The 14,040-nt window shown below is 42.3% G+C and overlaps 1 protein-coding gene across 2 annotated transcripts in view; it reads right to left on the minus strand.

Moving 5' to 3' along the window:
* LOC140485468 (uncharacterized) overlaps positions 1–13,752 on the minus strand; it is a 45,757-nt gene extending 32,005 nt beyond the window's left edge. The window contains exons 1-2 of one of the 2 annotated variants that reach the window (XM_072583671.1): positions 12,864–13,752; positions 4,330–4,460 (exon numbers count right to left, since the gene is read on the minus strand). In XM_072583671.1, coding sequence (XP_072439772.1) covers positions 4,330–4,460; positions 12,864–13,064 — 332 coding nt within the window. In that variant the 5' untranslated portion in view covers positions 13,065–13,752. The remainder of the gene's footprint in view (positions 1–4,329; positions 4,461–12,863) is intronic. The other variant, XM_072583672.1, reaches the window with a different exon arrangement.
* Positions 13,753–14,040: the final 288 nt, after the last annotated feature.

Below are 14,040 nucleotides of genomic sequence, written 5' to 3' on the forward strand. Positions count from 1 at the left end.
TCTTTTGGCTCTCAGTTTCATAATCTCCCAAATGAAGCCTTAGGTAAAGGAGCACAGTTTGTGGAGGGTGATAGCACCTTCACTGTTGCTACACTCTTTGTGTACTGCAATGAAGATTCAGCTTAGATGGCTTGTTCAAACCGGGCGGTACGATTTGCAGCCATAACCTCAGATTCAGGAATGAGAGAACAGTTGTGAAACTGACACAAACATAAGCCGATTCTTACTGAAACAGTGATACAGGGATGCTTGCTGTTAGGTACGTACCTCTTGCAGAGTTACATGAAACTGCAACAGAGTTGCTGCAAGTAGGGGCACTTAAACATAGAGGCATAGAAGATAGGAGCAGGAGGAGGCCAATTGGGCCTGTGCTACCATTCAACATGATCATGGCTGATCATCCAACTCAATAGCCTAATCCTGCTTTCTCCCCATAACCCTTGATCCCATTTGCCCCAAGTGCTACTTCTAGTTGCCTCTTGAATGCATCCAATGTTTTGGCATCAACTACTTCCTGTGGTAATGAATTCCACAGGCTCACCACTCTCTGGGTGAAGAAATGTCTCCTCACCTCCGTTCACAAATCCTCAAGACTGTGACCCTTAGTTTTGGACACACCCGTTATCGGGATGGTCCTCCCTGCATCTACCCTGTCTAGACCTGTTAGAATTGTATACGTCTCTACGAGATCCCCACTCATTTGTCTGAACTCCAGCAAAAACAAATCTAATCTAGTCAATCATTCCTCGCATGTCAGTCTTGCCATCCCTGAAATCAGCCTGGTTAACCTTCGCTGCACTCCCTCGAAAACAAGAGCATCCTTCCTCAGAAAAGGAAACCAAAACTGCACACAATATTTTAGGTGTGGCCTCACCAAGGTCCTGTATAACACTACAACACATCTGTTCCTGTACTCGAAACCTCTCGCAATGAAGGCCAACATACCATTTGCCTTCTTTACCTCCTGCTGCACCTGTATGCTTACTTTCAGTGACTGGTGCTTAAAGACACCCAGGTCCCACTCCACACTCCTCTCTCCCAATTTACAGACATTTAGGTAGTAATCTGCCTTCTTGTTTTTGCCTCCAAAGTGAATAACCTCACATTTTTCCAAATTGTACTGCATCTGCTGTTGATTTGCCCACTTACCCAACCTGTCCAGATCATGCTGGTGGATCTCTACATCCTCGTCACAGGTCACCCACCCACCCAACTTGGTATCATCTGCAAAGTTTGAAACGTTACATTTTGTTCCCTCATCCAAATCATAATATGTATTGTGAATAGCTGGGGTTCTAGCATCGATCCATGTGGCACTCCACTTCTTATTGTCTGCCAATTTGAAAAGGACTCACTAATTCCAACTCTTTGGCAGAGAGAAAACAATCAATTGCCTATCCATCTCAGTACACTTACTGCAATCCCATGCATTTTAATCTTGCGCAATAATCTGCTATGTGAAAGTAAGTCAAATGCTTTCTGAAAGTCCAAATATACCACATCAACTGGGTCCCCCTTGTCAACATTTTCATAGAATTCCAACAGATTTGTCAAGCTTGATTTCCCCTTCATAAATCCAAGCTGACTCTGTCTGATCCTGCGTCTGCTTTCTAAATGCTCAAAGTATTCTAAAAGTATACAAAGTATACATTTTGTATATAGAAACCAGTGAGAGAAGAAAGTGAGTACACACTTCTTATTTCCACCAGTCCCCACTCTGGCTAACCATTGAGTTTTACAGCACTGAAAGAGGCCCATCATGCCTATCGTGTCCACACTGGTCAAACATCCATCTCTTTTAATCCCATTTTAAGGCAGTGTTTCTGGGTAAGGGGAGGAGGGGTGTTGGTTAGCTCAATTGGTTGGATAGCCAATTTTTGATGCCAACAGTGTGGGCTTTCATCCCACACGGACTCTCCTTCACAGTCTGTCCCCTCATCTAAGGTGTGGTGACCCTCACCAGCATCATGAGAGAGAGCAGCTCTATGATCCAGTAGGAATATGATGACTAACTTTCAAGGGAAGATCCTACTTTTCCAACAAAGTTTACACTTTGTGCCCTCGATGAATCTTAGTCACTTCATTTTCACTTTGGTGGAATCTGGTTGTCATTAGAAAAGTCAACTTGTGTTATCATGAATTGTCTTCTAAGGCAATTCCAAAGCCATTGGAGGAGTTACCCACATTATGGATTTGGACTTGTGTGTAGGCCAGTGAGGTAAAGGGTGGCAGAAGGATGATAGTGAACCACATGGGTTTTTACAACAATTGATGATTTATATTCTAGATTTTAAGAATTAATTTAACTTAAATTCCACCTGCTGTTGTGGTGGGATTTAAACTTGTTCCTCCATAACATGAGCCCGGATCTCTGGCTTACTGTTCCGGTGGCAATCCCCCTACACACCATCTTCCCCAACTCTCACATCAGCTCAGCATTAGCACCCCAAGTTCTGAAGGAGATAGCTGAGGAAATTCTAAAGGTAGTGATCTGTCAGGAATCACTGGAGTCAGAGGTGGTGTGAGAGGACTGGAGAATGGCCAATATAACATCGTACTTAAGAAGGAAGGAAGGCAAAAGACAGGAAATAAAGCCCGGATAGCTTGATCTTGGTCATCGGTAAGATTTTAGAATCCATTTAGTATGAGATAACACAGCATGGTAAAATAGAGCTGAGCCAGCATGGTTTTATCAAGAAGAGGTCATGCCTGACAAATTTGTTAGAATTGTTTGAGGAGGTAATGAGCAAGTTAGACTCTTTTTTTGTATTTCCAGAAGACCTTTGACAAAGTACCGCACAGGAGGCTGCTGAATAAAATAAGAACCCATGGTGTGAGGGACAAAGTACTGGCATGGATGGAGGATTGGCTGACTGGCAGAAAGCAGAGAGTGAGGATAAAGGGGTCATTTTCAGGACATTCGTCAGAGACTAGTGGAGTTCTGTAGGGTTTCTTGTTGATACCACAACTACTCATGTTACACACTAATGATCTGGATGAAGGAAGTGGGGGCATTATTGCTAAGTTCTCAGATGACACAAAGAAAGATGGAGGGACAGGCAGTGTTAAAGAAGCAGGGAGGCTGAAGAAGAACATGGCTAGGTTAGGAGAGTGTGCAAAGGGGTGGCAGATGGAATACAATGTGGGAAAGTGTGAGGTTATGCACTTTGGTAGGAAGAGTAGAGGTGTGGATTATTTTCTAATTGGGTGTCCTTGTTCAGGATTGTCTGAAGAACGTGCAGGTTCAGTTAGCAATTAGGAAGGCAAATGCAAGTGTGCATTCAGTTCTAGAGCTAGAATACAAGAGCAGAGATATACTGCTGTGGTTCTAAAAGGCTTTGGTTAGACCGCATTTGGAATATTGTGAACAGTTTTGGGATGTGTACCTAAGGGAGGATGTTAGAGCATTTGAGGGGACCAGAGGAGATTTGCAAGAATGTGTAATGACGAGCAGTTGAGGACTCTGGGTTTGTACTTGATGGAGTTGAGAAGACTATGGGGGAATCCAGTTTTAACTTACAGACAGGCCTGGACACAGTGGATGTGGAGATGTCTCCATTAGTAGGAGAGAAAAGCACCTGACGGCACAGCCTCAGTGTGAAGGGTCACCCTTTTAGAACTGAGATGAGGAGGAATTTCTTCAGCTAGAGGGTGGTTAATCTGTGCAACTCATTGTTGCAGAAGTCTGTGGAGGCCAGGTCATTGAATGTACAGATGAACCTAGATTATCCGAATATCAGATTATCTAGCAAGATCACAAGGTCCCGATACTCAGCTAAACTATGTTATCCGGCATTCGATTATTCGGAATTTGATTAACCGAGCAAAATACTCTCCGCCCGAGTCCTTCGGAAAATCGGGGTTCTTCTGTATTTAAGATAGGTAGTAAGGCGATCAAGAGTAATGGGGAGAAAGCAGAAGAATTGAGAAATATATCCATCATAATTGAATCGTGGAGTAGACTTATTGGGGCGAATGGACTAATTCTGCTTCTATATCTTATGGTTAATGTCCCATCAATGACTTCTTGGGAAAGAAGCCCATTTGCTCCAAATCATGAGATCTGAAGATCAGATTCTTTGGTACCAATTCGGTCATCTGGGCAGCATTGGATCACTTTGACATGCTTGCTGATAATTTTAGACAAACACTGCTGTTGCATATCCCCCAGCTATACAAATTATTCCTTTCCTCGCATTCAAGACAGGATAGGCAGCTGAGGGGTGGGGTTCCTCTCCAGTACATTTATACAAAGACTCAAGGGAATTTGGGCCAAAATGTCCTTTAGGATATGAAGGATCAATTAGTTTTCAAATCCTGGATCCATACCTGTGAGTTCCAATTCTAGCAGGTAGCTTCTGCAGTCTATTCTTTCTCAAGTCCAACCACACTAACTGTGGCAGATGATCAAACAATTCGCCTGGCAACTCCTGAAGCAAGTTGCCCTCCAGATACAGATGCTGTAGGAGAGCAGAGCCATTTATACTAGGAATTATCAAAACAAGTTAAAAATGTTGACCAGTTTATGAACTTTACTACACTGCAAATGCATATAGGTTTGTCCAAAATGGATTTATAGCATGTTAAGATGGACATCTAAGCAGATAGGCAACATAAACGCAGACAAGATTATACAAAAATAAACAAATAAAATAAAATAAATTTTAAAATAGCAAATAACTTTGACTGATGGCGTCAAATTTAATGGAAATTATTCCCCCTACGGAGAAGTTGGTAGGTAGTGGGGCACACTCTTTTACCTACAATAGAGCTTAATAGAGAAATGGTTTTATCTGGCTCCTTTGCATGAAAAAGACTGCTCCAATTCTTAAAATCTATTGACGAAGTCACCTTTGGGGGGTTGTGACTACCATTAAATAGCAGATGTGATGATGACATTTAATAAGAAATATATGGAAACATGGTTTGACACAATGCTGAAGAATGAAACTATCCTGTTGACAGGAGAAAGGTCCTATTTCTAACTGAAGATTGCTGTATGAAACAATGATCCTTAAATGGTTAATATTGAAGACTGTATTTAGCTCTATCCAAACTGCTAATGTCATAAAAACTTGGATCTCAGAGGAGACAGGTCCATCTGTCTGAGTTTTACTGCATGGAAAGTAGCCCATTAGCCCATCATGTTTACACCAGTCATCAAGCACCTATCAGCTCTGTCCCATTTTCAGATGGCCCATATTCTTCAATGCTGTGGCACATCAAGTGATCATTTAAAATCTTTTTAAAACATTGTGATGGTTTCCACCTCTATCAACATTTCAGGAAGAGTTCTAGATGCCTACCACCGTCTGAGTAAAATAAATCTTCTGGAAATCTCCTCTAAACCTGTTTACCTTATATCTATGCCCTCTGCTATTGATCCTTCTATTAAGGGGGAAAAATCATTCTTATTTACAGTATCTATGTCCCTCATAGCTTTGTCCACTTCAGTCAGGTCCTTCCTTTAGTCTTATTTGCTCCAATGAAAACAACTTTGCCTATCACTTCAAAACCGCCTTGCTTCAGCCCTGGCAAAATCCTGGTGAATTTCCTTTGCATCGTGTCCACTGCAATCACATCCTTTCTATAATGTTGGGAGTAGAACTGCACGCACTAGTCCATCCATGGCCTATCTCATATTCAGCCCTATTATATCCTCCCTGCTCTTGTATTCAATGCCCCAACTGATTAAGACAAGTATCCTATATGTTTTCTTAACTACCTTATATAACTGTCCTGGTGCATTCAGGGATCTGTGGACATGAACATAAAAGTCCCTCTGCTCTTTTGTACTTCTTAGGGTCTGACCATTCATCGTGCACTCCCTTTCCTTATTGGTCCAAGCAAAATGCATCAACTCATACTTTTAAGGATTAAATTCCAATTTGCCATAGTTCAGCCCATTTGACAGCCAATCTATATCTTCATGTAGTAGAAGGCTTTTCTCCTTACTACTTACAATATCAATTTTCATGTCTGCAAACTTACTGATCAAATCTCCTACATTTATGTTTAGATCATTAATATGTACTACAAACAGCAAGGGACACCGCGCCAAACCCTATGGTATGTCATTGGGTACAGGCTTCAGTCACAAAAACAACCTTTGAAGATCACCCTCTGCCTCTTACCAAGAAACCAACTTTGGATCCATTTTGCTGAAAATGTGTTGCTGGAAAAGCGCAGCAGGTCAGGCAGCATCCAAGGAGCAGGAGAATCGACGTTTCGGGCATGAGCCCTTCTTCATAGTCCCACAACCCTGCACCGCCCGTTTCTACCTCCTGCCCAAAATCCACAAACCTGACTGCCCCGGCCGACCCATTGTCTCAGCCTGCTCCTGCCCCACCGAACTCATCTCTGCACACCTCGACACGGTCCTGTCCCCCTTAGTCCAAGAACTCCCCACCTACGTTCGGGACACCACCCACGTCCTCCATCTCCTCCATGATTTTCACTTTCCCGGTCCCCAAAGCCTTATCTTCACCATGGACATCCAGTCCCTGTACACCTCCATCCCCCATCACGAAGGACTCAAAGCCCTCCGCTTCTTCCTTTCCTGCTGAACCAACCAGTACCCTTCCACTGACACCCTCCTTCGACTGACTGAACTGGTCCTCACTCTGAACAACTTCTCTTTCCAATCCTCCCACGATTCCTGAAGAAGTGCTCATGCCCGAAACGTCGATTCTCCTGTTCCTTGGATGCTGCCTGACCTGCTGCGCTTTTCCAGCGACACATTTTCAGTTATAATTAGAGGTTGAGTAGGCTGGGACTTTCCTCTCCGGAGTGTAGGAGTTTGAGGGGTGACCATATGGAGGTTTACAAAATCATGACTGGCATAGATAAGGTGAATAGCAAAAGTCTTTTCACTAGGCAGGGGAATTTAAAACGTGATGGCATAGTTTTAAGGTGAGAGAGTAAAGATTTAAGAGACACCCAAGAGGCAACTTTCTTTGCACAGAGGGTGGCACATACAGAGGAACCTTGATTATCTGAACGTCACGGATGGGGAGTAATTTTTCAGATAATCAAAATACGGATAATTGAACGCCAGATAACACAGTTTAGCAAAGCATTGGAATCTTGCCATTGTGCTGGATAATCCAAATTCAGATAATCGAATACTGGATAATCGAGGTTCCTCTGCACATGGAATAAGTTGCCAGAGAAAGTGGTAGATGCAGGCACAGTTTTAACATTTACAAGATATTTGGAACAGGTACATGATTAGTAAAGGTTTACAATGATATGTACCAAACGCAGGCAAATGGGACTAGTTTTATTTAGAAATCTCGGTCAGCATGGACTACTTGGACCGAAGGGTCTGTTTCCATGCTGTTTGACTCTAATGACTCTATGAGTTGGTTAGATGGCTGGTTTGCAATGCAGAGTGAGGCTAACAGCATGGGTGCAATCTCCACACCAGCTAAAGTTACAATGAAGGATTCTCCTTCTCAATCTCTCTCCTTGCATGAGGCATGGTGACCCAAGTGTTAAACCACCACCAGTCATCTCTCTCTAATGAGAAAACAACCGTATAGTCAGGTATGACCATGGCGACTTTACTATTTACTTAAGCATCCCTTCTTATTTTCTTATTAAATTCTGCACATTCTTCACGATCCAGGATTCTCTGGTGTTTTGGTCTCACTCTTCACCTGTACAGGTACATGATGGCCTGCACTTTCACTATTTCCTTTTTGATGCTGTCCGATGTAGGTTCTCCTACAAGTAGCTGCTCACAGAACCTCTCTTACTGGCCTTGCTCCAACTCATAACCTTTATTTCTGAACCATTCTTGTCCTTTTCCATGACTAACCAAAATCTTTCTGAATTACAGTCACGATCACCCGCAATGCTTTCCTCATGACACTTCTATTTGCCTGGCTTTGTTCCCTAAAATTAGATACAGCTCTGTTGTAGGACTTCCTGCATGCTGTCTTAAAAAGCATTAAAAGGTATTACCAGCCCCCTATGTCTATCCCAGCTAATATTGGGAAGTTAAAATTCCCTATTATTACTACCCTATTACTTTTAGAATACTCTGAAATTATTTGCCCTTGCAATCTTCCTGACAGTTTGGTGTCTATAGTACATGCACAACAATGGTCTCTTTTTTGTTTTTAAGTTTTATCCATATTGCCTCAGTTGAAGAGTCTTCTGTGACATCATCCCTCTTTATTGCAGTAATTGACTCTGTCATCAATATTGCATCCCAATTCCTCTTTTACAGCCTTCCTTGTCTTGCCTGAAAACAATACACCCCAGAATAATGAGCTCCCTCAACCACATCGCCACAATAGCAAAGGCGTCACATGTGTTAACTCATTTACCTAATTCTTAAGACTCCTAGTGTTAAAAGAAACACCGTTCAAACTGGCCATTCTCCCTTATGTCTCAACTTGACCATATTTGCTCTGCCTGTCACAGACTAATTTGGCTTTTCTTCCACATTTGTCTGTTGACTACTCACTATTGTACCTTCACTGTATATCCCATTCCCCTGTCAAATTGTATAAACTACGCACGAACAACACCAGCAAAGCACCCATCCCCACAGGATTCTGGCCCCATTGCAGTTCAGGTACAACATGCCAGACTTGTAATACCCCCAACAACTATTGAAAGCTAAACTAAAACCCTGTTTTTGAGGGAGCCTGACTCCACCCATTCAGGCTGCTTCTATTGTTCCAACTTTTAAAAAAAGCCCAAGGCCTGATAAGTTGTTTACCTTATTGGCTTGGAACAGACTGCTCACTACCTCTGTCTCAATCTCTCTTCATTAAAAAAAAGATAGGACAGAAAAGCATATCATTTTCTACCTCGGCACTTTATAACCTCAGGACTCAACATTGAGTTCAACAACTTCATACCATAAATACTGTCCTCTATTTTGACAGCCACCACCCCATGTGTTGCTTTGCTCTCAAACCTATTTTCTGCAATTAATTTGCGTTCTATATCTACCTCTTAAAGTCATATGTCATCACACTGGGATTTCCCTGACTACCAGTCTAACCTTCCTTCCCTGACTGCACTTCCTTAAGTGGCATGGTGATCATATCGAAAAACATGTTATCCACCTAGCTCTTAGCTTCGTGGATTCATCGTAGTGCTTGCAACTGACACTCATACTCCAAAACACTTTGCTCAAGTGGGTCAAATTGACGGCAATTCCTGTAGGCCACGCAGCAGCGAGGACTGATTCCCCTGCCATACCGTTAGTTGAAACAAACTCTTACATAGAATCATAGAATTCTCTACAGTGTGGAAACAGGCCCTTCAGCCCAACAAGTCCACAACAATCCTCCGAAGAGTAACCCACCCAGGCCCGTTTCCTCCTACCGTACATTTACCCCCGACTAATGCACCTAAACTACACATACCATAAGACAAACAGAAAAATAATTGGGTTTTCTTTTTTAAAAATAAGCTAATCTCTTTCCTTTCCTTAATGCAAGTATAAAGTGGATGAAACAACTCAGCCATTACCCACCATTTAGCTTACTGTTTTGTGCCAATGTCAATTTTGTCTGCTGTTCTGAATCCTATTTGGGGTTCCTGTTGGGGTTTAGTTGCTGCAAATGAGTTCAATCTGGGCTTTGACTCTCAAGCTTTTATTGAGGAGCTCTACTGCCACTGTTCACCCCCAGATTTGCTCTGCTTCAACTGGTTCCCCTTCAAGTCAGAGGAGACTATAGTCTAGAAAATCATATTCTTTTTACATCCCAGCTCTCACTCAGGTCCACTCTCCCAGTCTGCTTCACAATGATTCTAACCACATTCCTCCCAGTCCCTAAGAGGTATTCTAACTGTCTTCATAACAATATCTATCAAATTAAACAACTTGCACTTGGTTACTCATCACATCCAACATCTCTTCACTTTCTTCCTATGATGCAATCACAGAAAATGCTCCGTTACCTCCTCCCTTTCACTGTTCAAAGTTCTAAACACATAGCATCATCATCACAGAGATATACAGCATGGAAACAGACCCTTCAGTCCAACTTATCCATGCTGACCACATCTTGTGAAGCAATTTACTTGTACTGTATTCACTGCTTACGATGCAGTTTCATCTGCATTGACAACTTTGTGAAACACCTCAGCTCTGTCCATAAGAATGACCACTGGCAACTTCAATACAGCACCTTGCCCTCATACCAATATTTCTGTCCTAGGTCTGGTGCAGCGTTCTTGCAAAGCCGGATGAAAAGATTCTCATTTTCTGCTTCAGCACTTTACAACCTCAGGACTCAACACTGAGTTCAACAACTTCAGATCAGGAATACTGTCCTTCATTTTGATGACCACCACCCAGTGTCTTGTTTTGCTCTCAAACCTATTTTCCGTTACTAACATCCATTCTATATCCCTCCTCTAGCACCAGTAATACTCGCTTTGCCTTTGTTCTAGGGCACTTTCACCACCTATTCCACTTACAACTCCCTCTTTGTCTAGAGCACAAACCCATCATTTTGCAACCCTTTCAGCTCCAAATGGATCATAATGGACCCAAAGTGTTACCTTGGTTTGTCTCTCTACAGAAGCTACCAACCCTGCTGAATTTCTCTGGCATATTCTATTTTATTGCATGTAACAGGAAGAATATCCACAAAGTACAACTGCACCCTTTTTCTTTCAAAGGAGTAAGCAAGTTCAGATTTTTTCTAACAATCATTCCAAGGCTTACTCTACTGATCCTAAAGGACAGAGTCTCCTGGAGGCAACAGGAGTCCCAGTGGCTTTATGTCAAAAATCCTTTCCATGCTGTCATCCTTCACTGTCTTGGGTCCATGTTCATATTCCATCACCAACCCACCTGTCTTTTTTTTTCCTCCACTTCTCTCAGCAACGTTAATTCCAAATTCTGCTTTCCTCCTTTGTTTGATGCCCAAGACACTCCCATTATTCACAACTAAGATTTGGGTAGATGTATTGAATTGCATTCCATGTGAAGTTAATTACAGGTTAAAGATTACCTTGACAGCTAAGGGACTCTTGTGGCACAGTGGTAACATTCCCTATCTCTCAGCCAGGAAGAACCTGGGTTCCTGTTCAAGAAGTGCACAATAATATCCCCAAACAAGTTGATCAGGAAAATATATGCATTACCTGCTGTGGTAAGTAAACCACGCCTGCAGTTGAAGTACAGAAGGACATGTTTACCAGCTGCCATAGAGTCATCTAGCACAGAAACAAACCTTTCAGTCCAATCAATCCACGCCGAACATAATCCCAAACTAAACTAGTTCCACCTGTTTAATCCTGACCCATATCCCTCCAAACCTTTCCTATTCAGGTACAGTCAGTTCTGTTATAACATGGTAGTTCTTGTGCAACCCTTGTGCAAGAAAATTGTGTAATAGCAGCATAATTTAAACTAACAGAGCTGGAATCACGTTAAAACCAATATACACTTTAAAACTTTGTGCTTTAGAAACAGTGTCTCCAATTCATCAATCATATTATAGCAAATTTGTGTTAACAAAACGTGTGTTATAGCAGAATGACCTGTACTTATCTACATGCCTTTTAAATGTTTCAACTCTACCTGCATCCACCACTTCCTCAGGAAGTTCATTCAACGTGTGAACCACCCCCTGTGTAAAGCATTTGCCCCCATGTCTTTTTAAAAAATCTCTCCCCTCTCACCTTAAAATTATGCCCCCCGAGTTTTAGAATTCCTCATCCTAGGAAAAGACATCTACCATTAACCTTATCTATACACCTCATGATTTTATAAACCTCAATAAGGTCACTTCTCAACCACCCTCCAGTGAAAAAAATGTCATGTCGTTCTTTATAACTCAAACCTTACATATTCAGCAACTGTGTGGTAAATCTCTTCTGAACCCTCCTATCCTTTCTATAATAGGGCGACCAGAACTGGACATAATACTCCAGAAGAGGCTTCACCAATGTCCTATATCACCCTAGCCTTTCTTAGTCAGCTATGTATCAAGCAAAAAAGGGGAGGGGAGTACTTAAAGCTGTGCAAATAAAGAGGTTTTTGATTAAACATTGTATTTCCTTGAGGTTGTACAACAATTGGAACAATATTCCTGTTGCTAATATCAGGGAGTGACATAATTTTAAATGGCAAATCCAGGGCAAGGCTAAATGAATGGAACTAATTGCAAGGATAAAGTTAGAGTGAAAGCAGTTGACAAATATCACAAATTTTGGCCATTAAGACTATTCACAGATGATGTATATTTACACTTCCAAAACCCAATCCTACATCATATATCATGCACATAGTTGACATGTTTTGTCACATCTGTTAAATTTAGGAGATTCCAACCAGATTTCACTGAATAATCGGATCTTATAGTATTTCCCCCAGTGCTTGCTGGGTTATTTTGGAACCTCAATCACTGAATACCTGGGTCCGAACTTTTATCAGGCTGCTGGGTCAATATTCCTGGTCGGTGGGTAGTTCAATGTATCCTGCCCCACTAGCTAGAAGAAGCAGTGCTCCGAAAGCTTGTGCTTACAAATAGACTTGTTGGACTAAATCTTGGGTGTGATTTTTAAACTTTGTCTTCTCCCAGTCCAATACAGGCACCTCCACATCATGGTTCAATGTACACTGACCTAAACATACGATCATATTCAGCAGAAACATGCCTTGCTTAAAATGGCGTTTCCGCCTACTGTTTAGATGAATTATAATGGAGATAAATTGAGAAATGAGGACATTTGGAGAAGGGAAACTTGTTCGATGTTCGAAAGGAAACAACAATTAGTTGGAGCTCTTCTCTAAACTTAGCTTTATAGCGTTAGAACAAAAGTGCAAAGGAACAACAGAGTGCAGAACAAATTGGCGATGGAAGAGAGAGAAACCAATTTACCTCGATACATCTTGGCATGTCAAACCGGAGGCAGGTGAGGTCTTTCCTGCAAAGATCAAGTGACTTGTCACTGCACCAGACATCGTGTAGCTCTCCACTTGCCGCCTCGCCATAATCCGTTACGGGGGTGCAGAAGTGCCGAGTTTCAGGTATTCTCCCGGAGCCGGAACGGACGACAGGCTGCTCCAGGCTCGTATTCATGGGGCGCTACAGCAATGGAACTAAAGCAATCCAACGCGCTCACCCCATATGAGAGTTTTACTTAGAGCAGGCCATTGACTTGACCCATCAGAACATATGGAATAAAGGGAAAGCGATTTCTGGGTCTTAAGATAACAAAAATCTCCGGAATGGTGGTGGGGGGAGGGATATTACTTTGGATTTTACTGAAGTCAGTTTTGAAACAGAAAAAAGCCGCAGTCAATGGAAAAGAAATGCTACTATTTATTCGGTTCCGGGAGCAATAGACATATCCCTCCCTCCTGCAACCTCCTCTCCTTTCAATGTTGCAGCAAAGCCCGAGTCACCATGGAGATTCTTGTAACGTTGTCGCTGTCAGCTCTCCTGCAAGCAGCCGCTGAACACCACCTCTGAATGACATGGAGACTGGCCATACGGACACACACATTGTGGAAATATCAGGGAACACTGACCACAGCGTGTTTCTCTATCCTGGAGGCACCTCAACCTGTTCCCCCACCTCTTATAACATCACAATCACAACTGTACAGCCACCGCAGCGCCTTGCATTTAGGTAGCGCCTCTAAGCAAATGAAACGTTCGCGGGGAGGTTTTCAAAGGAAAATTCCGAGAGCGAGCCACAGGAGGAGAAAATTAAGCCAGCTGACCAAAGTTTTAGGGATTGTCTTGAAGGAGGGAATTTCCAGAGCTTGGCGCCTCGTCACCGGAACACAAGGCCTCTGATGGGGTCTCAACTTAAAGAGGGAAGACACGAGGTCAGAATTAAGTCCGTACAGGCATCATAGATGGCTGTGGAGATTACACCGATTTTATTTTAAAGACAATGCTTCTTAGGGATTTGAAAACAAGGATGTGAATTTTAATATCAAGACAAAAAAAAACAAATTGCTGGAGAAAGTCAAGTGTGACAGCATTTCTGGGTCGAAAATACATTTAACATTTTGTGTGCAGTGACTGCTGAGTTTCTCCAGCAATT

Source organism: Chiloscyllium punctatum, chromosome 14, assembly GCF_047496795.1.
Source record: "Chiloscyllium punctatum isolate Juve2018m chromosome 14, sChiPun1.3, whole genome shotgun sequence".
Taxonomy (NCBI): domain Eukaryota; kingdom Metazoa; phylum Chordata; class Chondrichthyes; order Orectolobiformes; family Hemiscylliidae; genus Chiloscyllium; species Chiloscyllium punctatum.